The 26244-nt window shown below is 37.6% G+C and overlaps 2 protein-coding genes across 2 annotated transcripts in view; one reads left to right on the top strand and one right to left on the bottom strand.

The window, feature by feature from the left end:
- Positions 1 to 26244, bottom strand: part of LOC132114655 (cold shock domain-containing protein E1-like) — a 79133-nt gene that overhangs the window by 27691 nt on the left and 25198 nt on the right. The gene's annotated exons all lie outside the window — the stretch shown is intronic.
- Positions 9457 to 24563, top strand: LOC132114641 (PDZ domain-containing protein 4-like). The gene is made up of 8 exons (XM_059522879.1): positions 9457 to 10466; positions 17713 to 17751; positions 18431 to 18720; positions 18843 to 18933; positions 19541 to 19639; positions 19755 to 19817; positions 20200 to 20301; positions 22360 to 24563. Exons 1-8 carry the CDS (start codon positions 10407 to 10409, stop codon positions 24301 to 24303), a joined length of 2688 nt encoding a protein of 895 aa, XP_059378862.1. The 5' UTR covers positions 9457 to 10406; the 3' UTR covers positions 24304 to 24563.

Raw genomic sequence — 26244 nt, 5'->3', positions numbered from 1 at the left:
TTGATTCCAATTGCGCTTCTTTTCTTATCTTTGCTTTCCTCTGCGAATTAAAAGTACTATTGAAATGCCTCAGGATTGAGATTTCATTTATTATTATCTAGTGGAATAGGATTGCTCATGGTTTTTGCCTATTGGAGAAAGTCAGTTTATGAACTGTATATCAGGGAGGCTGGGGCTTGCTGTCAATACAGGCCTCAATATAGGCCTAAGGTTTGGAGTCAAAATTCCCTCTATATGTTTCCCTCCTTTTCTTTAACACCTACTTTAAAATTAGTTTTTAAATGATATCCCATAAACTAAAATTCCAATATCAGCATATTTTTGTTCTACTACAATTTTAATAAACTCCAGGCTGTTGTAGTCTATATTAATAATATCTGTTGATGTATTGATATGTTTTGATATAATTTCTTGTGGTTCAGTCATGTCAATATAATACTACCTAGCATGTAACATAGCTATATATATATATAATTTTTATATTAATATTTTACTGCTGCAGTCACAAAAGTTTTTTTTTTTTTTGGTTGTTGTCAAATTTGACCTTCAAAAACACACCCGATCCTAAGGTAGTTGAATCAAAAAGGTGTACTGTAGGTGGGATCCACATAGGGGTCCTACTATTTACACATAAGTATATACATTTTCAGTTCCTATTGTTTCAGTAAAATTACATTTGTCAGAACTGGTATTTTTAGTAAGCGATAAGCAGGTGCTTGCAAACAGAAATCAGTCTAGAGCAATGAATAAAATAGTATAAAATAAAATCCTTTAAATAAATATATTGCAGGCACTAAACAGAATAATATGCTTGTTGAGTCATGCACCAATGTCATGATTTTGAATCTTTCCATCGAGCAATAGCTTTGATAAATTAATTACACCCACACTATTAAAAGCATTTTCATGGTTTGCATGTTGTTATAGGCGCTGGGTCTCCTGCTATATAGTTGATTTAGGGTTGCAGTGTAACTCACTGAGCTCTGAGTGAGACACAGGAACACCGTGACACTTGTTTCCATGGTAATTGTTCATATGACACTGGAAAATCTCAGTCTAAATTTAGTTCCTATAGGAGACTGCTGTCTCTCATTCCCTGGGAACCTTTTGTAATTCTAAATTGTGAAGAAAGAACAGTCAAATCAAGTGGAGATACATTTCTAATAGCACAAAATGATGAAGCAATTAGACACCAACTATGCCCTCCAGCTGTGAAAGTGTAGGTACAGCTGCTGTGCGCTGGATGTCACACTTTTCACTGCTAAAGGCTTTGGTCACAACATCATTAACTAGAGATTCCATTATTTTTAAGTGTAGACATGTTTCCACTCACATTTACGTTTCTTTTCTTTTTTTTCATTTACTTTATTGCTTGGTATGTTATGTTCTTTATTGTATGTAGGCTAATTGCTCAGTGTTTTGTTAATAGGGATAATTATATCGTGGAATTTTATCTTGTGCCAAGAATCTTTAATCTGTGCACTTGTTATTCTGTATAGAAAATCTTATAAAGAAAAATAAAAAGACACTTTAAAATTTGCTGAAAATGTATTGTTATCCTCACACGTCAAAAGCAAACAACAGATTTATTTAGAATTGTTTTGGACTTTATTTTTTCTTATATGCTGTGTTTGATCCGTGCGTATATTTTTCTCCTGAAACAGACGAGATGAGAAGACTCTGTCCAATGACATTCTAATAGTATTTTAGCCAAAAGTAATGGTTTGAATTTAAAAACATCTTGATGAATTTATTACAAACAGCTTTTCACTTAAGATTTTTAATTTGAGTCAATTTTATGAACTGGAGTTGTATGGATTATATGGCACCATTCTGGCTCCATAGGATTACTTGTGGATAATTGGGATGTTTTTATCAGCTGTTTGAACTGAGAGGATCCATGGGTGAGCAAGTGACATAATGCTAAATTTCTCCAAATCTGTTCCGAGGAAGAAACAAACTCATTCACATCATAAAATTTCAAGCAACCTTTAATCTGCAACTTTAATTTCACCTTGCCTGGACCAACTCTTTCCTTGCAGTACTGCTGATCTATACACCTGGGGATTTGAGCTAAACCCACGTACCCTTCCCCCACTATGACCCATATGAGACAGGTACAGGCCTTGATGAATTAGGCCCTGTATCGCAGCTCTGCAATTGGGAACGCATGTGAGAGCCTTAACATGACGTGAATGACACGCATCAGCTGAGCAGGGTGAAAAATTAATTACAAACCAATGTGTTTGTCAGCCAGTGGGACATGTTTTCCTCACACAGATGTGAGATGGGAATGTATTGGGCATGCTGGGTAATTAAATTAACTGCACTGTGCCGCCCTTGGAGGGAGGATGTGGCTTAAAGCCCTGGGGTGGCCCACAGAGTTCTGCTTATTGCCTCTCTGCCCTCCAGAGAGACGAGATGTGCCCTTATTTAGGAGCAGTTTGGCTCAATAATAGAGGAGAGGTGGAATTGATCATATCTGTCTGGGTCAAAAGGTCTCTGTTGATTTTGAGATGTAGCACACAAGTGAACTGACTTGACTCAATAATAATGTGAAACGAGTATAACCGTACAATACTGCAGAAAAGAAACCAATAAAGATGAAATCTGCATAAAAAAAAATCATATTCCCTCTACCGTATTTTCATTGCAACTTACCTGATAAATGTGTATATAGACAAAGCATCATCCGCAGGGAGACAAAACACTTTACGGATCAATCTGTCCCTAAAGAATATTAGGTTGAGCCACAAACCACAATTACACATTTGGTTCGCCACGTTCATCCTCCCCCATTCTCCTCCATCCTCCCCCAATCCATTCTCCATCTTGTCCATTTCACATACCTCCAGGCTCCTTACATGTATCCCATCCCCCCAAAAAAGAGGAACATGAGAGGAACAGATATATTTTATATAATGCAATGTGATTGTGTTGTGCTGATGAAGACAGGTCAGTATCTACAAGCGTCAGGTTTGAGATTGTATCTGGATGTTGAATGAATCTCCATATAGAATAATAGCCTGTAAACTGTGATGTCTTGGTTGCAGGTTGTGACACGTTAAAGATCCTCTTCCTCTCCATCGACTGACCTCTCCCTCAAATATAAATCTTCAGCAGAGCTCTGCCATAGGCTTGAGTTATGCCTGCGCCTGCGTCTCTCATGGAGAAATAGTAAGAAATATTAACTTGAGCGACGAAAAATTCTGATGAATTGTAAGCATATCAATCTCTTTAGTGAGTGAGTGAGTGAAGTGACATTCAGCCAAGTATGGTTACCCATACTCAGAATTTGTGCTCTGCATTTAACCCATCCGAAATGCACACACACAGAGCAGTGAACACACACACACACACACACTGTGAGCACACACCCGGAGCAGTGGGCTTTATAGCTTAATTCCAAGGCCAATCAAGATCTTTCAGTTTTAGAATCATTCTGAGCTGTGGGTTTTCTAATTATGTATTCAGTTAAGTCACGTAACAATGAACTGAATGTGAAATCCAATTTATTTAACTTTTTTGCTTTGCTAAATTTATTGAAACTTAAATTGATAAACTCTTGCATGTTAACTGGAGTGTGCTTGCATGAGATTTATCCTCAGGCTATTTCCTGGAGAATCTCCTCCCCCTCTGAGATAGAGAAAGGCTGATTTTTCATTAAGATTGCTGTGGAATTTTCTTCACAACAGGGCTCCATATTTTCTCATTGCTGGAAGTGTAATGAATTTACATGAGATTTGAATAAGTTAATGAATTTTCTCAACAACACGTCCCATGGTTTTGCGGGGACCCTGTGGATCCATGTATGACATCTGTGTATTTTAACACCACTTTTCATTAAGGATGCTGAGATGTAAACCCTAAATCTGTTGTACAGAAACACACTTTACATATGGAAATGAAACATTTTTGTTTTACTAAAACACTTTATTACCAATCAAAAGTTTGATGTAAGATTTTTGTTAAGAAATTAACACAATTCAATTAGTCAATTAATTAAAAGTGACAGTAAAACCATTTATAATCAGATTTCCACTTCAAATGCTGTTTTGAACTTTCTATTCCTCAAAGAATTCTGAAAAAATGTATCATGGCTTCTACCGAAATATTTAGCAGCACAACTGTTTCCAGTGTTGATGAGAAATGTTTCTTGATCACCAAATCGATATATTAGATATTAGAATGATTTCTGAAGGATCAAGTGACAATGAAGATGGAGTAATTAAATGCTGAAAATTCAGCTTTGCCATCATAGGAATTTTCAAATATAATAAAATTGAAACCAGTTATTTCAAATTATACATTTTCACAACATTGCTGTTTTTACAATAAGAGACTTATTTAAAAATGACTGAAATAAGTTAAAATTATGAATGATATATATAAGATTGACATATTTCAATAGCCAAACACATAAAAAAAATATGTACATGTATTTAAATGTGTGGAATATTCATTTTAAAATTCTGTACTTATTCGCTCTCATTTCAAATTTTATATTGGTCACTTTTTAAAAGTCAGATTTCTGTCATATGGGTGTTGAACAACATAAGTGGGCAGCCAATGGCAGGTTTTTCATTTTTGCCTGAACTATGCCTTTAATTATAGAGACCGAAACAGGTGCCTTCCTATCCTTGAGGCAGTAATCCATAACGCTGCACTCCTGAAGTGTATAATTTCTCCTCCCACCATTGCTGGCCTCTTATCATTGTCTCTCAGACTTCAATAACTGCTCCTGTACCAACTCTGTATTATTTTCTCTGTTGCTCTTCTGAAAGCACTGAGCTTGTTTGGCTTCTATAATTGCTTGTCAAATCCCTTACTATTTGAAATCCTGTAACATGTCATTTATGGAGGGTCCCAGTAGTACACACACATCTCTCTGTCAACCTCTCTCTTTTCTTCTTCTTTCTACCTCTGTGCTTCCTTTTATTTGAGGCTTTTAGGCTTGAGAGATGATGCATGATTTCCAAATGGCTTAGGTATAATAGTGAGAGATGTCAAATGGGAAAACAGATATCTGTAACAAGGCTCTTAGGAACCAGCTGGATATCAGAGCAATCGAGAAATTGAATTCGAAAGCAACATGTTGGCACATCATCTTTGGCCAACAATTTGGAGCAGGCTCTTCTCCAGAGAATTCTGACTGTTTTATTCATGATGTGGAGATCGAAATGTTGTAAAGGGTTCATAAACAGCTAAGGTGACCACAAAAACACCAGAAGGTCACAGTGAGGGCAACAAACAAACAGAAAAGTTACAGAGGCTGAGAGAATGAGAAAGCATTAGTAACAGATATGAAATCTGTCTATCTCTCCTCCTAGAGCTATAAATAAGTAATGAGCATATTGTTAAAATTCATGTTACACTTTCATTCCCTCCAGTCACTATCTCTCTCTTTCCCTCTCTCTCTCTTAGTATAGTGCATGCTAATGTAGTGAGATCAGTTCATTACATGGTATTCAAGGTGCAGAAAGAACGCATAGTAAGTCACAGAGCCATGTGATTGCGGCTGGCGTGGGGATACAGAACGCATACACAATGGCCAGCTTTCCCCTGAATGGATCTCCCTTCCTCCCCCACTTCCTTTGATATTCCACTGTTCACGTCCTTCACAACCGGTCAAACAAAATCATATTTTATTGAATGAAAATAGAAAATATATAACATATTGAATTTGTAATCACTGTAAACCCCCCCCCCCCCCCCCAAGCTTCTAAATTGAATTGTTATACTATTAAATTTGAGTTTATGGAATTAAATGCAATTATATTAACTGTCAACTCAAGAAATGAAAAAAAATGAAAAAAAATTCCTACAGTGAGATTTTCATTGTGGCTTTAATGCAAAATATGAAAATATAATTGCTTGTATTATATATATATACAGTACAGACCAAAAGTTTGGACTCACCTTCTCATTCAAAGAGTTTTCTTTATTTTCATGACTATGAAAATTGTAGATTCACACTGAAGGCATCAAAACTATGAATTAACACATGTGGAATTATATATGGAATTATATACATAACAAAAAAGTGTGAAACAACTGAAAATATGTCATATTCTAGGTTCTTCAAAGTAGCCACCTTTTGCTTTGACTACTGCTTTGCACACTCTTGACATTCTCTTGATGAGCTTCAAGAGGTAGTCACCTGAAATGGTCTTCCAACAGTCTTGAAGGAGTTCCGCGAGAGATGCTTAGCACTTTTTGGCCCTTTTGCCTTCTGTCTGCGCTCCAGCTCACCCCTAAACCATCTCGATTGGGTTCAGGTCCGGTGACTGTGGAGGCCAGGTCATCTGGCGCAGCACCCCATCTCTCTCCTTCTTGGTCAAATAGCCCTTGATGCCTTCAGTGTGACTTTACAATTTTCATAGTCATGAAAATAAAGAAAACTCTTTGAATGAGAAGGTGTGTCCAAACTTTTGGTCTGTACTGTATATACATACATACATACATATATATATATATATATATAGAGGTAAAAATGAGATTATATATTGTTTGAATATATTTATATAGCATAAATATGTCAACACTGAGTTGTACTTCCTTGTAAAACTGATAAATGTCAGTCAACAGCATGTTATTTTGTTGGGTGTCAAAGGGCAGTAGAACATATTACAATAGACCTACTTGTCTGATTCCCAAAGATGGACTGGACAGGTCTATCCTGTGTCAGCAAGGATAGTCACGGCTGCAGGATGTATTCAAGACATAGAAGCATATTCTAAGAGAAAGAGAGAGAGAAAAGAGAAGGACAGTGACAATCTTTGTAATGGCACATATGCAATAACCCAGAATATGAATTTAAATATTTACATTTAATGTAGAAATAAAAACTACACTTGCAGCAATTACATGAGTTTATTTAAATTCCATTCCATTATATTCTACTCCCTTAAATTCAAATTGATTTACATTAGTGAATTCCTTTGGCTTTATCGATCCAAATTTAATTAAATTCAATTGGAATTTAAAAGGCATTTTCAATTCATGTCTGAATGGTGCAAAACCCTGACATGTACATATGCATATACATGCATATATAGAGAGGGAGAGAAGTTGAATATTCAGTGCAAAATTTCATCATTAAGAACCAGAGCCTGCATTATAAATAATAAAAAAGAAAGAGAGACATGAATGACATGAGAGACTGTAATAATAAAGCCAAAGAAAACATCACAGTAGGTTTTTGTAGGCTGGTTTATATTGATTTAGTTTGGTAATCCATGTTCTCGAAACAAATCAGTACCTCACAAAATCAAATAATCCATTTTAAAAGGCAGCTCTGGTTTTGCATGATGGTGCAGTGAGGAGTTAGAGGGACAGCATGAGATAACAGGTTATCTGAAATACGCACAGGAACCTCATCACAGCTAATAACATCATGGCTTACCCAGAACACACCACTGGTGCTCAACACAGCTACAGGTCAATAATGACTCCCTTTAGTAGCATTATTTTACATTGTGCTTGTTAACTGTCGCTTTATCATTGCTTACTGTAAATCATAAAACAAACGCCCCACTCCTACAGGCCGATTTATCTTTACAGTGCTCAAAACTTGCAAAAATACACAATACAGTAATATCTATGATGCTAAACACCTGTTTACCAAACAACTAGGTGTATAATAACCTATAGAGAAAACTGTCTGTTCTTGTTTACATGTCAAAGACTATATCTTCTAGTGTACTGAGAACAATAAATAAATTAATTAATAAAATACAGTAAAATATAATATTCTATTATTATTTAAATGCCAAGAACTATGTCGCCAGTTGAAATAAATTAAAATAATAAAATATAAAATACAGCAATTCTGCATCACATACAATCAAAAACTTTTCAGTAACAGGTTGGTTAAACAGTATTCATTAATACTGAGATTATAACATGACCTCAATGTGTCTGCTCCTATAATGCTACCTGCGCCTCCATCTAAAATAAAACAATATATTATTATTGTTTTTTTTTCATGCTACTGTACAAGTCTTCCAAAAAGTATTATTAATTTCTTTAATTCTAAACTTTTTTTTAATTAGAAAAATGATTGAGAGCAACTTTAATATAATTTTAATAATACATTTATTTTCCTAATATATTTAATGTATTTTATCATGATTTTTTTTATTATTAATGCAACGGTAAATTAAATTTTTATGCATTTGTATGATGAATAACATTGCTTTTTATTATAGAAACAGTAAGGCACTCAATGATGCACTATATCTTGACTGTTGTAATTATAAAGTGCACTTATTGTCCTATTGCAAATATTCTTGCAATATGTTTGCAGGCGTTAAGGTGAAAAAGAATGGCCTCAAAAGACTGTCACGCTTCTCAAAGCTCCTTGGTCTATGTGGTCATAAATTCTGTTTGTATGCCGACATCCAGAGACTGACGACATCTTCAGCCCCTTTTACAACAGGCAACAAATACCCAGAATGCAGAGCTGCTCCCAGTACAGGTGACAGAGTGAAAGAGAGCGAGACAGAGACGAGGGGCTGAGAAATAAGATACGAGGGAAGCAGGAAAGGAAGGTAGGACAGTGAAGCGATCACCTATAAGTACAAAAGAGAGGCTGAGCGAGCGAGAGAGAGAGAGAGAGAGAGAGAGAGAGAGAGAGAGAGAGAGAGAGAGAGAGAGAGAGAGAAAGCGAGAGAGATGAGAGCTGGCTAGTGAATATTGGCTGGTATTGCCAGGAGAGGAGGGGCCTGCTGTAAAGCTGTAATGGGCTCCAGCTTGTGCAGTGGTGCCGATCCCCACGTTTCCTCCAACCCAGCAGCTTTCCCTCTCGCTGCAGACACACATGTACGTGCGCTGGGCTGGCACCGCTCCAGCAGAGGCTTGAAACATTCTCGAATGGATTTTTCAGATTCACCGTCCCACCATCTGACTGAATGACTTCATTTTTCTCTTTGGAAACGCACAGCTCCACTTCATTTATCTTCGAACGCTCAAGCAAGCTGGATTACACCCTAAATCTCCAGACTCGAGGAGCAGAAACAGAAGGGGAGATCAATAGCAGTGGACTTAAGGTTACGTTTATATCCTGAGGCTCGGTTGAATCTGGATTTCTCTCGGAAGCTGGGCAGATGCAGGGCAGTGTCCAATTCAGTCCCTGCTCAAGATCAGATACTTCCCCTTCACCGCTTGCAATTATCCTTCCTTCATGCGATGGAGAGATCTGTCCTTGTAGAATGACATACGGTTTGGAGAAAGACCTGAGCTCACCTCAGTAGAGCGAGAGAGGCTGTTTCTGACATGATCTGACAGGTGCACTCTCTTATTCATTTTCTGCCATGAACACGCAGCTGGAATTCTGTGAAGAAAGTAAGAGGGCTGGTGTGATATGATATGTGACAGGCTCTTATCTGTAAAAGTGAGTGCAAATGAGAGGTGGGATTACAGCCACATTTTATAGTGTACAAGGAAAAGATGATGATAAATACATGCAGGTGTTAAATACAATATGCTGTGTAGAGGGAATATGAAATTAGGCACAGCATCAGCAACCATAGTCTTGCAGTGATAATAACGGCTAATGACGATCTAAACACATTAGCAGTGAAATTGTAATCATAAATAATGATGGAATGGGAATACTCAAATCAGAATTGCAGCAGGAACTAATTACAGACTCAAGCAACATGTTTTAAAGCACTTCAAATAGAATGACGTGCATGTCTGCGCCTAGAGAGTGTTGTTATATGTAAATGAAGGATCCAAGCTCTCTAATAATAGAATCAGAGTGTGAAGGAAAGCACCTCTCAGGGGAATACGGAGTGGCGGAAAATAAACATTTGTTTATTGCATCTTTTATTTAGTAATTCATGTCTTAGTCTACGACTTTGGCAGAGGCACCAGGGAGTTCACGTTAGGCAGATCATCTCTTTGATTATATTGTACAGACACGGTGGGATCTGTAAATTTAATCCTGTCACACTGTGCTGCTTGTTTCAAGTGCAAAGACTCTGGATATATTAAACATTATCTGTCTAATAAAATGCATCATCATATGTGAAGTTTAAAGCCACAAACATTAAACCAACTTGTATCTTGGAGTAAATTCGAAGCAGAGTAGAAGCCAACAGAAATCAGAGGCTCCATTCATCAGCAATCAAACCTTGACTTTCTCACAGCTGGATGCTACAGCATCTGTGATCCCGCTTCCCGGGTTGGACCTCAATTAAAACAGCAGCCGGGCCTGAATGAGGGAAGCAGACAAAGAAAAGAACATCAAAGCCCTTTCATGGAGTGCAGAGTCTTAACCTCTGATCTCAGGGAGGGATTACTGTAATTGGACGGCAGGGATCGACTCCTACAGTACGTCGGAGAAACAGGAAGCGAAGAGCATCGAGGAATCGCACCCCCTCAGTAAACCACGAGCCACGATGGGCTGCAACATGTGTGTGGTGAACAGGCCGGAGGAACAGTACAGGATCATGTTTCAGGTGAAAATACAAACATGAGTTCATATTAAATGTTCTCTTTATTTTTTTACTTTGCACTTGCAATCATGTGCTTGTTGGAGAATTTTTTGGAGGTAAAAGTTTCACAAAGTTGGTAAATATTTTTAACGCAGCATAAATATCAATATATCACTTATAATATGATATTTACAACCATTTAAATGTTTAAGGTCAGTATGGTTTATTTTTATTATTATAATTTTATTATCCAAGGATGCATTAAATTGATCAAATGTGACAGTAAATACCTTTATAATGTTACAAAATATTTATATTTCTATTTATCAAAGAATCAATCACAATTTCCACAAAATAAATAAATAAATAAATAAAGCAGCACAACTGTTTTTAACATTGATAATAATAAATGTTTCTTGAGCAGCAAATCAGCATATTAGAATGATTTCTGAAGGACCATGTGACACTCACGACTGGAGTATTGACTGCTTAAAATTCAGCTTTGCTGTCACTGTAATACATTATATTTTTAAATATATTAAAATAGAAAGTAGCCATTTTAAATTGTAATCATATTTCAAAATATTACATTTTTCTTTATGTATTTTAACTTAAACTATTGAACTTCATAAATAGGGGGTCAGTCTTTCCTTTGCTACAACAGCTTCAACTCTTCTTGAAAGGGTTTGTTAAATGTAGGTTTGACCATTAAGCAGTTCTTCAGTGACGTGTTCATCAATAGTTCAACACATAACTATACTTACCACTGAAAAGTTGGAGTACAAGGTCCTTTCAAGGTCTTCTTAAAAAAATAAAACAATCTATTTAGCACAACTAGTAATATAAAACCTCACATTCTGCTGTTCCATGTGACACAAGGGTTTATGCATGTTACTCTTACGGGGATTGTAGATATGCCTTCAAACGGGAAACTGTTTATCTTAACAGAACAGGTTTAAGATGTGTCAAGGGGACTTTGAGTTAAGTTTGTGCTTTAGACAAACAATTTAATGAATTAACCCTGTGTTGAAAACCACAATCCCCTAAACAGCAGAAAGACTTCCTACTCAGCAGCCTTTAATTGACATGGCGGTGAGATTTCCTTATAGGCTGAGAGAGAAAAAGCTATGCATGTTTTTAAACCTCTTCCACTATAAGGTGTTAAAGTTTGGTTTCCCTTCTGTCATTTTTTCCAACCACATGGCAGGTCATGTGACTATGATTGATAGCTTGGGGATATTTATACTTCTGGAAAGTAGAGCAGGATGAGAGAAGGGCAGATCAGCTAATAATAAAACCGTCAGGTGTGTAAAATATCTGTGGCTGTGGCACTCAGAGCAGAGATGGGAAAGGAATATTGAATTCAGAAGCAGAGTACATGTGTATCAGAGCAAAGCTTATCCTTTGACTATGTAAAATAAAAAAGCATGTCACGCCTCTGAACACATGGCTTAAAACTGACAATGGAAAAGTGGCTGCAGGGTAATGCCACCTTGAATTACTATCTGAATAAGTATCTATGACACCTGGGCAAACAAACTATTAGAGCATTTTGCAAGGTCACACTCATGAATATGCAAATATTAACTAGATTTATATATTTTCTGAAGAGAATGTGAGTCCACCGCACACAGCTCACTGCCATGATGCTCAGGTGTTCTGGGTTGTTGCTATGTGGTTGCTGTTCATAGTGGTTGTTAAACATTGCTATGTGGTTTCCATGGTGATTAGGTGGTTACATCATGTATGCATGATTAAAAACAAAACATCACAAAAAACAAAACAAGCATATAAACATTTTATATGTAATAAATAACAGACAAACAAACAAAAAATAAATAAATTCGTTTGTTTTAGTTTTTTTTGTAACTAAAATAACCTGATTCATACTACGGTACTATATAACAGCAAAGTGTCTCCTTTTTTCATTTCTAAAAAAGAAAAAGAAAATAATAAAAGAAAATGAAAGAAAAAAAACTGCAACCTATTTCAAATGCATTGCCGCGTTTCAGTTCTTTCACCTGTAGCATTTAAACTCCACTTGACTAAAATCCTCTCCACAGCTTGAGTTTGCCACTTTAAAGTTTTGTTCAGAGAGCAATTTGCTTTCTCCACCAGACCGCGATGTCATGCCAGGAAAGGTTGAGCATTTTCCAATACCGAGAGGGTCTCCCACTTGATCTCTTCAATCTCACTTCAATTTCCAGCTCTTCTCTCCGGCGTATCCACCACTGCCTGAGTCTCTTCACAGAGGGTTTTACTCCTTAACCAGTTTATTATGCAGTGACAGAGAGTCCTCTCTGTGTGAGCCTGTTTTAAATGCTGCACACTTATTAGTGGAGAGAGCTAGAAGACACCATAAACCCCCTGCAAAATCAGCTGCACCAACACTGGAAGCCCCCTGGATTTACTGCAAAGTAATAGCGAAGCATATTTAATGCACTTTAGAATGAAAACGTTATCACCATGAGAGTCATGACAAGCTGTGGGTGACATCACCACAAGGCATTGCGTCTTTACTTCTTCATCTTATCCTTCATGACTTTCAGACTGAAATTGTTCACACTTAAAAAGATATTCACCCCAAAATGAAAACTTTGCTATCATTTACTCACCTCACTATTGGTGACAGCAAAGCTGAATTTTCAGCATCCATCACTCGTCTTCAGTGTCACATGATCAATCAGAAATCATACTAATATTCTGATTTGGTGCACGAAACATTTCTTAATATCATCATTGTTGAAAAAAGTTATGCTTCTTAATGTATTCATGGAAACCATGATACAAATTTCAAAAGCACTTATTTATAATAGAAATCTTCTGTTACAATGTTTTTACTGTCACTTTTAATCAATTTAATGCATTAATAATATGGTTCATTTCTTAAAAAATATATATATCATACTAAATCCTAATTTTTGAATGGTAGGTAAGCCATTGAAATTATGATTTTCAGCCTGGCGACAATGAAACTGGTGAAAAATCCCTCAGGCTTACACTGAAGGAGGGACCAGAGCCATATCTAGGGATCGGAATATTATGGAGACTTATTGGTGGGCTTTTTTAAAGTAACCAACCACCTAGCAGCAATATGCTAAAAAGGACTTTAGCAACAGCATAGCAAACACCCTGTCAAACATGACAGCACATTTTGCACAAGCAAAAAAACACTTTCTTCATCGAAGATCTTTAATCAGTGCAATGCTGTCACTTTTTTATAAAAGCAATAAGCCTTCATGGGTTAAGTGATGTTGTTAGATAAAAAAACACAGTAAAATACACCTCTTGTTGCTTACTCTAAAGTGCTTCTCATAGTAACAGTGTTTCTTAGACACATTCTCACCCAGTTTTTCATTAGTGTCATGCTCTATGTATCTGAGTATGAGGCATTTGTTCTTGCTTCTGCTCTGTGGCTGGGCACACAGTAATGAAGAGCAGACACATCCTGACAGGCTTCATTGGACTCAGGACAAGCTGCTGCAGGCATGAATAATACCATTCACACTAGATCACATTAGCCGGTTCTGCTGGAACAGCCAAGCGCATGGAATCGCTATTCGTGAACACCATCGCATTTATTTGGCATTTGGCCATCTTCGTGCGACACTCATCCACGTTAATTGCTTCTAAGCTTTAGACTTATGATGAGGTTTAATTGAGCTCGGTCTGCAGCAAAAATCTTGTGCATGTTGAATCACTCCAAAATGAGCCTTTTAGCAGACGCTTTGCCTTTTGTAATCCGGCCTAACCCCCCCACCCGTCATGTCTGATGAGTTTCCCTCTCGCTCTCTCAGTCTCCCTGCCTCTACCTAACATACCCTGTCAAATTTGTCTCTATGGGATGCTGTTGCTAAGGCAACTGAGATCATTAAGCAAGACTTATATGCTTTCTCACTGCGACACACGTAGATGCAATAATGATGGCGAAGGTGCGCACACACATAATCGAGCGCACTAAATCAGGCGTTTGTAAAAAACACTGATGTAAATAAACAAAATCTACTTGTGTGCCCTCCACACTGCAGGAGGTCTCTCCAAACATGCAGCGACATGAAAGGAAAAAAGATAAAGGGCTCCAGCCTTCACCTGCTTCAAGAATGGGGGGAAAAAAGAAGAAAGTAAAACTAATCCAGACTGACGTTTCCGGCACAAGTAACCTTTAGTTAAATAATTCTTTGGTTTCCATCACAACCCTTGCCCTGCTCTGATGGCCAGCACTAGTAGGAGCAAAAATTGCTATCGCCCCATCCTGAATATATATATATATCACTGCTCAAGACTCTGGATTAATGGAGGTTCAATCCAGGGCGGGGAGAGAGAGAGAGAGAGAGAGAGAGAGAGAGAGAGAGAGTGAGTGAGTTTCCCTCCTCTAAACTCTAATCAAAAACAAGATGAAATCCTGAGGGGAAGGTGATGGAAAGAGGGAGGGAAGACAGGAATAGAGTTTGGGAACAATGTAAAAGGCACCATTTAGAACCTCAAACTGAGTTGACCTAGTTTACCGCAGTGCTTAGAACCTTTGTGAAGATGTTTAACATTTCTAATATGTTGTGTAACTGGGTCAAGATGATTGACAGAAGCAAGCTAATTTCAATATGAGAGTCGAAAAAAGAGCCATAATCAGAATAATTATTTGGAGGAAAATCTAGTGGGAAAAAGCCCTCTGTTTCTGTATTATAATTAACAGTCGTAGCAGGCCGTCGGTGGAAACGCAACAACAAACAACCCATCACTCCAAAAAAAAAAATCCTACTTCTGAAATAATATACATCAGAGTTAATACTCAGAGCTGGTAAAGTAGATGCATTAAAGCAGTTACAGATACAATAAGCAGATAAAATGTCTAACAAATAAGGCACTTAACACAAAAAGCTATAAAAAGGTATTCGCTTGCAAATGGAAACTATTACATATGATTGATACAATTCCTACAAAAAAAACAAAAAAAAAAACATTTCATTATATTGTGACATCCAGGAAGTGACATCGTTCAAGAAATCTCTGAATTTACGAAATTTATTGAAACAAAAATGATTGAGCCAATTTTGATTTGTAACAGTTTACAAGGTCTACATCATAACATTAGCTAAAATGATTGCTGGCATGAAATGGAAATTCACCCCATCTCTTTTTTAAATGCATCTTATTGAACTTATTGTGAAGGATTCATCCGTTAATTCACATATAAAAAAATAAAATAAAATTAAATAAATAATTACTTTTAAAACTTATCAACAGCCAAAAAAAAAAAAAAAAAACGCATTTGTTCCCATACTAGCTGAACATTTTCTGAAGGTGAAACATTTCCTGTTACTAAAAGACAACAAGACAAAATTGACCTTTTTTAATGCTTCCAGCTGCATGTCTTGGAAAGTGCCATAATCAATGCGATATGTTTGTTAGATCACAGACTATGAGTTAATGCAGGCATCTCGTGGTGAGATGATAGGGATTGTTGGGGTGTGGATGTGCATTGCGGTATCTGTGAGCACCTTCAGAAGCTCCTTCATTAGCAATGCAAATTATTCCACAGATTCAAACGTACAGGGTGAAGGTCAATAGAGGTGTATCACGAGTTAAAGAGATGTAATTGCTGTCTCCTGGTATTGAACTGATAAGCACAAATCACCCACTGAGTTCTGTAGGCCACTTAATCATGCAGAAGAAATTCCATCACAGTCCATTCGACACACTCTGTTGTTCCTCTAAAAACACTAAAACAAATGTTTTGAAATGATCAACATGCTGCTTTCCAATGTAAAACTGCTTGTAATTCCCCCCATGATCTCATGTATACAAATCATAAATACTGTCTATACATTGAGAGAGTCATACATTAATAAGCATTTTCTATATGAGACAGGGAACATATAGAAAATCTTTTCTGCTTGAGAAGTACATGTTTGCCAATATCACTGTTGCTCCATCAACTCTGAATCCCGTGTGCAAACAGTCCATTTGTAATCAAAGCCACTGACAGGATCAATAATGAGCCAAACACAATGAAAAAGAAATAGGTTTCACCTCTTTTAGGCATCGAACGACTTTCAGTCAAACAGCATAAGGATTGAGGTGAGACCTGGTCTCTAAGGGTCAGCTATTTGTAGCTTGACTTCTTTGAGAAGGATGAAAGAAACAGAAAGACAGAGAGTTAGAGAGAGAGAGAGAGAGAGAGAGAGAGAGAGAGGAGGGAGGGGTTGTCAAAAGTACTTTCAGTATTAACCTTGTATTGATTGTGGGTTGCATTCTTGAGGGTTAAATCACCTCTCATCTGTCCCTTGCTAAGGCCTGTCACTGGATGAACTGTCCCAATGCACAAATTCAAATCTGCACTGTCAGATATATGTCAGTTACAACAACAATAAATATACCAACAGACTAAAAGTCATTACCCAGCAACAAATACTTGATACATTTTTGTATACGACAGTGTTGACATTCTGAGTGGTAAGTAAAAAAAAAAAAAAAAAAACACCGGGAAATTGAACTTACTTTTCAGGCTTTGTAGGTTTGTCATAGTACCAAGAAGCAACGATGTGAAATAAAAAAAAAGAGACTGCTCAAACATTAACTGTTATAAAGGTTAATATCAACCTTAATCAAAATGAACAAGCAATCAATACAACACTGCAGTACATGCACAGGTGATGGAAAGAGGGAGGGAGGACGGGAATAGAGTTTAGGAACAATGTAAAAGGCACAATTTAGAACCTCAAACTTGACCTAGTTTACCGCAGTGCTTTGTGAAGATGTTTAACATTTCTAATATTTTGTGTAACTGGGCCAAGATGATTGAGAGAAGCAAGCTAATTTCAATATGAGAGTCGAAAAAAGAGCCATAATCAGAATAATTATTTGGAGGAGAATCTAGTGGGAAAAAGCCCTCTGTTTCTGTATTATAATTAGCAGTCGTAGCAGGCCGTCGGTGGAAACGCAACAACAAACAACCCATCACTCCAAAAAAAAAAATCCTACTTCTGAAATAATATACATCAGAGTTAATACTCAGAGCTGGTAAAGTAGATGCATTAAAGCAGTTACAGATACAATAAGCAGATAAAATATCTAACAAATGTGGCTCTAAAAAGCAATAAAAAGGTATTTGCTTATGATTGATAGAATTCCTATTAAGAATTCCTGTTTTTAAATTGTACACAAATTGTAGTACTGATGAAATCTGTCTCTGAATTTACCAAATTTATTTATTTATTTTCAAAGCTGTCAGTTTTAACACTTTTTAATCTGGTTTTTCTCTGTTTTTCCACAGAAGGGAAACACTCTGCGTCCCATTGATGCAGAAGTAAAGGTAACACATATACCACTCAGATCTGAAGTTTGTCTTATTATGTCTATACCTTAATTTTCAAAAGTAATTCAAATCAAATCAGCATATTAGAATGATTTCTGAAGAATCATGTGACAGAAGAATGAATGCCTGCTGAAATGTTTGCCATTACAATAATAAATTACACTTAATATATATAAAAAAAACAGTTATTTGAAATTGCAATGATATTTTTACTGTATTTTTAATCAAATAAATGTTTTGGTGAACATAAGAGGCATAAAATGTATATATATTTAAAATATACTACCGATCCAAGACTTTTGATAAGCAAAGCAGAAGAGTCTTCTATAAAATCAGTTTCTATTTGCAGTTTCTTGTCTTTCTTTTTCTTTGTGATTGGATGATGGAGAGCTCATGCTTGTCTTGCATAAGCCATTTTTGCTGCTTTGCAATGTTACTTCTCCATAAGGAGAAGCAGAAATATATCCTTCCTTGAGTTTTGCTTATTTGTGCATTTATCTTCCCTCTCTCCCCTTCTCTCATTTTTCTTATTCTTGTCTCCCTCTTTCCCCACTTCATTCTCTCTATAGTGCTGCTTCAGCATTTTCAGAGGTGTCGGATTAAACAGCCAATCAGTGCATTATTTTTAAGTGGATGTACAATGGACATTATTTCTTCCTCTTTTAACTGTCTGCAGCTCAAAGGCAGAAGAACATCTCACCTGTCCCAGGACAAAGATGGACAGTCCCATGATCCTCTCCTGCTTCAGGTGGTACATAAGGGTCACAGGAGGAGATTGGGTGCAGCTGCTGGCTCGGCCCGGCTCATGGCTATCACAGACTGTGTGGACAACGGCACCCAGACTGACATTAGCTTCCAGAACTTTCTGAATGGGGACAGAGGGTCTTACCCGAGCAGTGGATCACCCATGCCCCCGCCCTCTCCTCCCCTCACACAGCTGGTGGAGCCATACCTGATGAATGACCTGTGAGCGTCTTCACTGTCCTCTGCCTCTTGATCAGTTCTTATTACAGTCTGTGTATGTCTGTGAGATGGACAAATGTTACATGCACTGAAAACCTGCTGAAGAAACATATGTCTTTTCACAGTGGTTCTTTGGGGCAGGAATATAGTGATCCAAATGACTACTTCAATGTTGCCAACCATGAGGTGGATCAACAAGAAGAGCTGGAATATGAGGTGGGAAAACAAGAAGTCATTATAGCCTTTTACATACAAGTAAACCACTAATAAAATAAACAATATTTATAACAAACAAACAAACAAAAATTAAACCTGGGTGGTATAATAATAATAATAATAAAATTATTTTGAATACAGATGTCGAATACTGATTGGTTGATAATAATATAATATAATATAATATAATATAATATAATATAATATAATATAATATAATATAATATAATATAATATAATATAATATAATATAATATAATATAATATAATATAAAAAGGTAAACTTATTAATAAAATTGTCCTGGCTCACACTAATCCAAATAAAATGCAAACAAGCTCATCGTAAATAGATAACTGTTTTTTTTTTGTTTTTTTTTTAAGGCTTGCTGTTTGCTTCATTGTACTTTTCACTAAGTAAAACACATGCACTCTAAGGGGAAAAAATTAGACTAGATGGGTTGATGCAAGACCAGTGACCCAAACACATTATTACATCCTACAATATCTCATAAATTTGCTCTAGCTGGTTTTTCTGTCCTGGTGCATCTTTAAAGCAGGGGGTTTAACCTCTGCCCTATAAGCAGCTCTTCCTCTCTGTCTTTGTCAGGAGGTGGAGTTGTATAAGTCGAGTCAGCAGGATAAACTGGGGCTAACAGTCTGTTATCGGACGGACGATGAGGAAGACCAAGGCATCTATGTTGGGGAAGTGAGTGGCCACATGAGGCTGAATTTTATATTATTAGTGCTCAACACAAACACTATGCTAAGTATTTAGCTGAGATTTTGAAGTTATCCAGCTGATATTTAAACCCTGTTCTTAGGTGAATCCAAACAGCATAGCAGCAAAAGATGGAAGAATCAGGAAGGGGGACAGGATATTACAGGTATGTTTTTGTTCAGATGTGTTGCTAGAGTCAAACAACATCAACAACAATAATTGATGAACTGACACCATCATGTCATCACGTTCATCTGGGAGGTCAAGTGTTTCTAGAGACAATCAGTCTATAAACAGATAATTGGTGTGACTTTTAACACAGCCCACGCAATTACTCTAGAGAATAATTACAGAACAGCAAAGACAATGTGTCATGTTGCCTTTGTCTCGACAAGTTCTTCATTTATTATGGTTTCTGATGTGTACTGACACATTCAGTACCAAGGACTCAGTCGATGATGTTTTGATGTTATGATGTTTTTGTAAAAGAGCTGACCTTTTGTGTTTGAACGTAGCTGTGAATGAAGTCTCTGTCTGTCCCACATTAGATAAATGGGATGGAAGTTCAGAACCGAGAGGAAGCGGTGGCCATCCTGACCCGTGAGGACAGCACCAACTTCTCATTACTGCTGGCCAGACCAGAGGTAGAGGTAAATAAATACAACACATGTGAAAGAGATAGAAACACATGAGAATAAAGAGGATAAATACCTACTTTTTTGAGAGTATAAAACAGAAAGAAAAGTATTTGTTCTATACAGTAATATGACAAAATTTAGCAAATTGCTGCATCTCATTACACCATACATTGTCTCTTTTTAGGAGAAACCTTGTAGACAAATTGGACACTAAAATGAACCATGCACGAACCATTAAATCATCCCCCCAAATCTCACATCCTCTGAGCTATTAAATGGTTTTCCAAACACAGACATACATGCATGATTCAAGTGCACACAAAATGAGTTTTTTGAGGCACATGCAAAGTTAATGGACCCACTCTGTCCCAAATGACAGCATATCCTAAAATTAATGGCTTATTTTGCTGAAGGAAGGGAAACAGAAGAAGTCTCACATCACTCAATGTCTCAATCATGTGATCACTCTTAGTGATGGGTGTCAAGGATGTGTGGCAGTTCCATTAACACTATTCCACAAGGAGATGAAGAGTGAGAGGGAACAAAGCTGCTTTATAGAATGGAGTGAAAAGTGCTCCATTAGAAAGACATGCACATAGGAGAAGTAATTGAAGGAATTGATGGAACGTATGAGAGAGAGGGCAAATTAAGAGGTAGAAGCAAGGTACATTATGAAGGAAGGATATCATGCTTTTTTTCTAAAGACATAAACTAAGCCATCTAATGAGACTATGCTAAAACTTTAACCAGTGCTGGAATTTTGCTTCTGCATTTATGTTTATTTGTTTAGCAGATGTTTTCATCCAAAGTGACTTATAAATGAGAATAACACCAGCAGAAGCAATTAATCTGAACTAAATTTCAAAGTTGTCAGTGCAAGCAAATGTATTGTTTTATTTAATACAAAATTTAACAGCATTTTTACTCTTGCACCACACAATTATAAACTGTTCTAAATGTGAACCTATTTCAGAGCTGTATACATGGTGTTCTGCATTTCTGACTTTGTACATTTTTCTGCAATTTCTGGGGAGCCAGTGGTAATATTGAAAAAATTGTTGTTGGTTATTGTGTGCAGCCGGCAAAAATCATCCATCATGAGCACAGCCGTCAGCTAATGAATAAAACAGGGAGCTCATTTCAGCCAACGCACAGCACTAACAAGATCAGAACAAAAAGGGGGCCATTTTGTACCTCACATTCTCATCTACAATCACCATCCCAGCAACACAAAATGATTAATAATGAACTGAAGACCAGAAACAAGTGGAGCTGTCAGACCAAGAGAGGAAGAGATGGATAGAGAAAGAGAGAGAGAAATAGATAGAGATAGATAGAGAAACAGGAAGGGATTGCTGAATTACAGAAAGAGATTACAGGCTGACTAAATCAAGAGGAAAGAACAAGAGACAAATATGCTTGAGAAATGTAACAGGCAGACTATTAAAACAACCTGTGTTGCTCTTAATAAATGTCTCATTCATAACCAACTCAAGTGATAACTGCAACTGATTTTTGGCTTGCAATTATAGACAAAGATACTCAACAAGTCAACAACAAGTCAATACTTCAATAAAGCTGTATTCATCAATAAATCTTGATTTGTAGCAAGACATGACAATTGTCACAAATTAAAATGAACAAATGAACAGTAATATGAGTAATAGTGCCATTTTGTTATAAAGTATCTTACAATAATTGGTAAGTCTCCATGATCTTGTAATACATCTTATGCACTATGTACATTCAATGTGATAAATATCTGATAATTTGTTGTTTAAAATGCCCGCTATAGATAAATGTAATTGTACACACACACACACACACACACATACATATATAAATATATATATGTATATATGTGTGAAGATACTAGGCCTCAATATAATAATAATAGGCCTCACAATTCTTGCTTTACAACCAAACTTGTTGCAATGTCTATATTGCCATCTACTGTTGAAACGCATTACTGCATGTATTTACTTTTGTGACAATACTGGTGATGTTCAACCTCGAACTCTTCCCTCTTTCTTTCTTTTTCCCATCCGTTCCTTTGTACCTTTCACCTAGACGGACACGCATATGGACCCAGAGGAGATTGACTGCGAGTTACCTGTGGGGATGAGTGTGGACAGCCTTAATACTTCCCCTCTGTCAGGCCTGTACCATTCCCGCCAACAGAGACCCCAAGGAGGCATTCCTGAGGAAACCCTACATCAGGAGACACCCATGCTCAGCTTTGCAACCCTCAGCAACAGCCAAGAGCTTGACAGTGGTGTGGGCAGAACAGATGAGAGCACAAAGAACGAAGAATCCTCTGAGCATGACATCCTTCTGGGCGATGAACAGACCAGTGCCTCCAACACAAATGCCACCAACACGCCTGGCAGCTTGCGCAAGTTCAGGCCGGGCAGGAGCGGCGGAGGAGGGAATGACACGCCATCGCCGCTGTTTCCTCTCCGAGAGCTCCACCTTAGCACAGACTCACTGGACTGTGGAAGTGTGGGTGGTGGGTACCTTCATGATCCCGTCAGTGGGATGATAATGCCAGGCCTGACAGAGGAGGAATGTGAGAGGTACAAGCAGCTTCTGGAAATCAAGTGTCGCTATGAGAAGAGGATGAAGAAAGTGCAACAGGTTCAAGAAGAGCAGCAGAAAGGAGAGACACCAGTGGAAGCTGAGAATAGGGAGGAGACTCTGGATGAGAACAGTAACGAGAACCTTACTCCACATGAGATGGCACTTTTGGAAGAGGAAATGAGGCACCTTGAGTTCAAGTGCCGGAACATTCTACGAGCACAGAAGATGCAGCAGTTAAGAGAACGCTGTTTAAAAGCCTGGCTGATGGAGGAAGAAACATCTGGCAGGGTGTCTGCAGAACCTCAGGGGTCTCCACTGCATGAGCTGTCTGACATCAATGAACTTCCAGAGAAGGAACGGTCGGACAAGGACAGCACCAGCGCTTACAACACAGGGGGAGAGAGCTGTAGGAGCACACCTATGGTGAGTGAACATCGACTTCCAGTTTCTCAAATCGATGAGTCCACAAGCCCTCTACTAAGTAGACACAGGGACCGACCAACCTGGAGTGAAAGAGGGCGAGCCAGCCTCAACAGTTCATATTCACCAAGCAGCTACAAGAAGTTTCAGACTAACACCCCTATGAACCAGAAATTCTGCTCACTCACTAGAGAGGGAACCATCCGTCGCATGCCTGAAGGGGTGGCACAAGGTGGAAATTCTAGGGTGAGCAGCCATAACAGGAATGGTGGTCGCAGTGCCGAGTCAAGTCCTTACTTCACTCGACGACGTCATTCCAACTGCTTCACTCCAGAGCGCTACCAGAGTTGCATGCATCTGGGATCCTCACCTTCTGAGAGTTCTGGACCTTTGGATAGAGCTGCGGAAGGAGAAAGTGAGGCACCAATGGGTGGCAGTGACCGTGAGGGACATGGGAATACCACCTTGGAGTCGTTGCCTCACCCAAGCCCAGTGAAGCTTTCTTTGGCCTTATCATTGCCACTTCCCCCTCCATCCCCACGCATGGAGTGGAAGGTGAAGATAAGGAGTGATGGGACCCGCTATGTGGCCAAGCGTCCTGTTCGAGACCGGCTCTTGAAAGCCCGAGCTATGAAGATCCGTGAGGAGCGTAGTGGAATGACGACTGATGATGACGCAGTGAGTGAAATGAAGATGGGTCGCTACTGGAGCAAAGAAGAGCGTAAGCAACATTTGCTGAGGGCCCGCGAGCAGCGCAGACGCAGAGAGTTTATGATGCAGAGTCGCTTGGAATTTATGAGAGAACACAGTCTGGACATGGGTAAGGAAAGCCAGTCAGAGTCAGGCCAGAACCCAGCCTCAATCCTGGAGCTCAGTCAGAAAAAGAGCTCCAAGAAACGCAACCGACGCATACTGGACAACTGGATCACTATCCAAGAGCTGCTGGCACATGGCTCTCGCTCTCCAGATGGGACAAAGGTGTATAATCCTCTTCTGTCTGTTACCACAGTCTGAAAGGATGGTGTGGAAGGACAACAGAAAGAGAATCTATTCGATCAATTTATCAAATACTTTCTTGAACTGTTCAAGTATCATCTTTCTACATTGCTAATATAGCTAAGCGACATCTAGCAACTATCGCCCTCTTTAATTTAATTTTAACAAATCCTATTTGTTACGAAAACCCAGACAAGGCAAATTTACTTGAGAAGCAACATTAAAAAAGACCTGTTCTCATAAATACTTATCTGTTGTTTTTAAATTGATTATGCTCATACCCAAATAAAATATACATTCTCTTAAAGTGTTGCATCTCAAGTAAACATACCTTTCAAAGATTATTAGATGGGTGGAAGAAGTTTGTGTAAAAACTTGATTTTCTTGTCTGATTAATGTCACACTGTATTGCTTCTCAATATACATTATCACTCCTCAATGACAGACACTCAGAAGATTATGAATGTTAAATGAATATAACAACGCACATGTGTAACAAGCACAACGCATACTCCACAAACTGTACAAGCAGACAGGTCTTAGTCATAATCTGCTCGTTGCAAGCAAACATATTGGTCAAATAAAATTCATTTGGTATCTTCCTTGCAGCTGCACAGAAAAGGCAAACTGATTCAATTTCTTAACTTTTGAATTTTCATGGAGAATATTGGCGGGGGGGGGGGGGGTCTTGGAATAACAATACGATTTTTGTACAATTACTGCTCTGATTACAAAATCATTTAAGTGCTTAACCTGTGCAGACACAATCATGTTAAACTTTCCTACAGAGATCTGGTGCTGAACATTTATACTGCTTGTTTACATTATTCTCCTCTACTGTTCATTATGACCCAAATACGGCAAAGCACAATTTAAGCCGCATTGTGCTTTTTAACTTTGAATGTATGGTAATTATTTTCCTTTACATCCTAAGTAATCAAGGAGAGACTTTCACAAGACTATGTGGCCTACTGCGGACACATACAAATCACCAGCAAAAGGGGAAGCACAAACACACACTGGATCACTAAAAAATCTAACCAGCTTCTAAATTAAAACAGATTGTACATTTTAATATACAGTTATTAGGAGCACCTGAAGTGGTTCACACAAGTGTAGCAAAGGAGCTAAAAATGAGGGGATATTGTTATTCATGAATAAATGAATGGCATTCGAATTTGTTAACATATTTGTAAGTGTTTAAAACTGAAGTTTTTTGTAGAAAATGGCCTTAAGATTTTTGACCAGTTTGGTGATGAGAGCCACTTGTTCAGCTCAACTAATTTTGCATGATTTTAACTATGATTTTGACTATACTGTACATGCCAGAAATACACAATGAACTTTAGTGAAGAACTTCTATTTCTAAGTATACAAATGTATGTGAACAGAGGACTTTATCCAGCATCATTTGCCACTTCTGTCTTGGTGTTACATAAAAATGTAGAAATCTACAGTTATATAATTATCTACAGTTATATAGTTATAATACTTATATGGTACCTGTTGATTGATATCAATAGTCCCGATTATACATTGTGTAATGTGCATTCGTTCGAGTGGTTATTTTAACGCATTACTAAAACCGTATAAAATACAACATTTTAAACAAATAAAACAATTTTGTATGCTTAATATAAATTTGTCAATTCATACTTGGATTCACACAACACACATTCATACTGTACACACGCCAAAATAGAGGAACACCCAGACAAATAGTCACTCAGAAATATATATATACTGTATATATAAAAACAACTTTCCAACAGCAAGAACATGTTTTATAGAATGAGAGCCATAAATTAATCACATAATTTCTCTTCTCATAATTTCAATTCTGCATTGAAACCTCATACATATATACATATAAAACTTCATACAATTAATTTTGAATATAGGAACTGCTCTTACACACATACTGATACAATTTTACAATTACAATTCGTTCCAAGCCCC

Source organism: Carassius carassius, chromosome 34 (genome assembly GCF_963082965.1).
Source record: "Carassius carassius chromosome 34, fCarCar2.1, whole genome shotgun sequence".
Taxonomy (NCBI): domain Eukaryota; kingdom Metazoa; phylum Chordata; class Actinopteri; order Cypriniformes; family Cyprinidae; genus Carassius; species Carassius carassius.
Note: the sequence above shows the minus strand (reverse complement) of the source record. Positions and strands in the feature narration are given on the sequence as shown.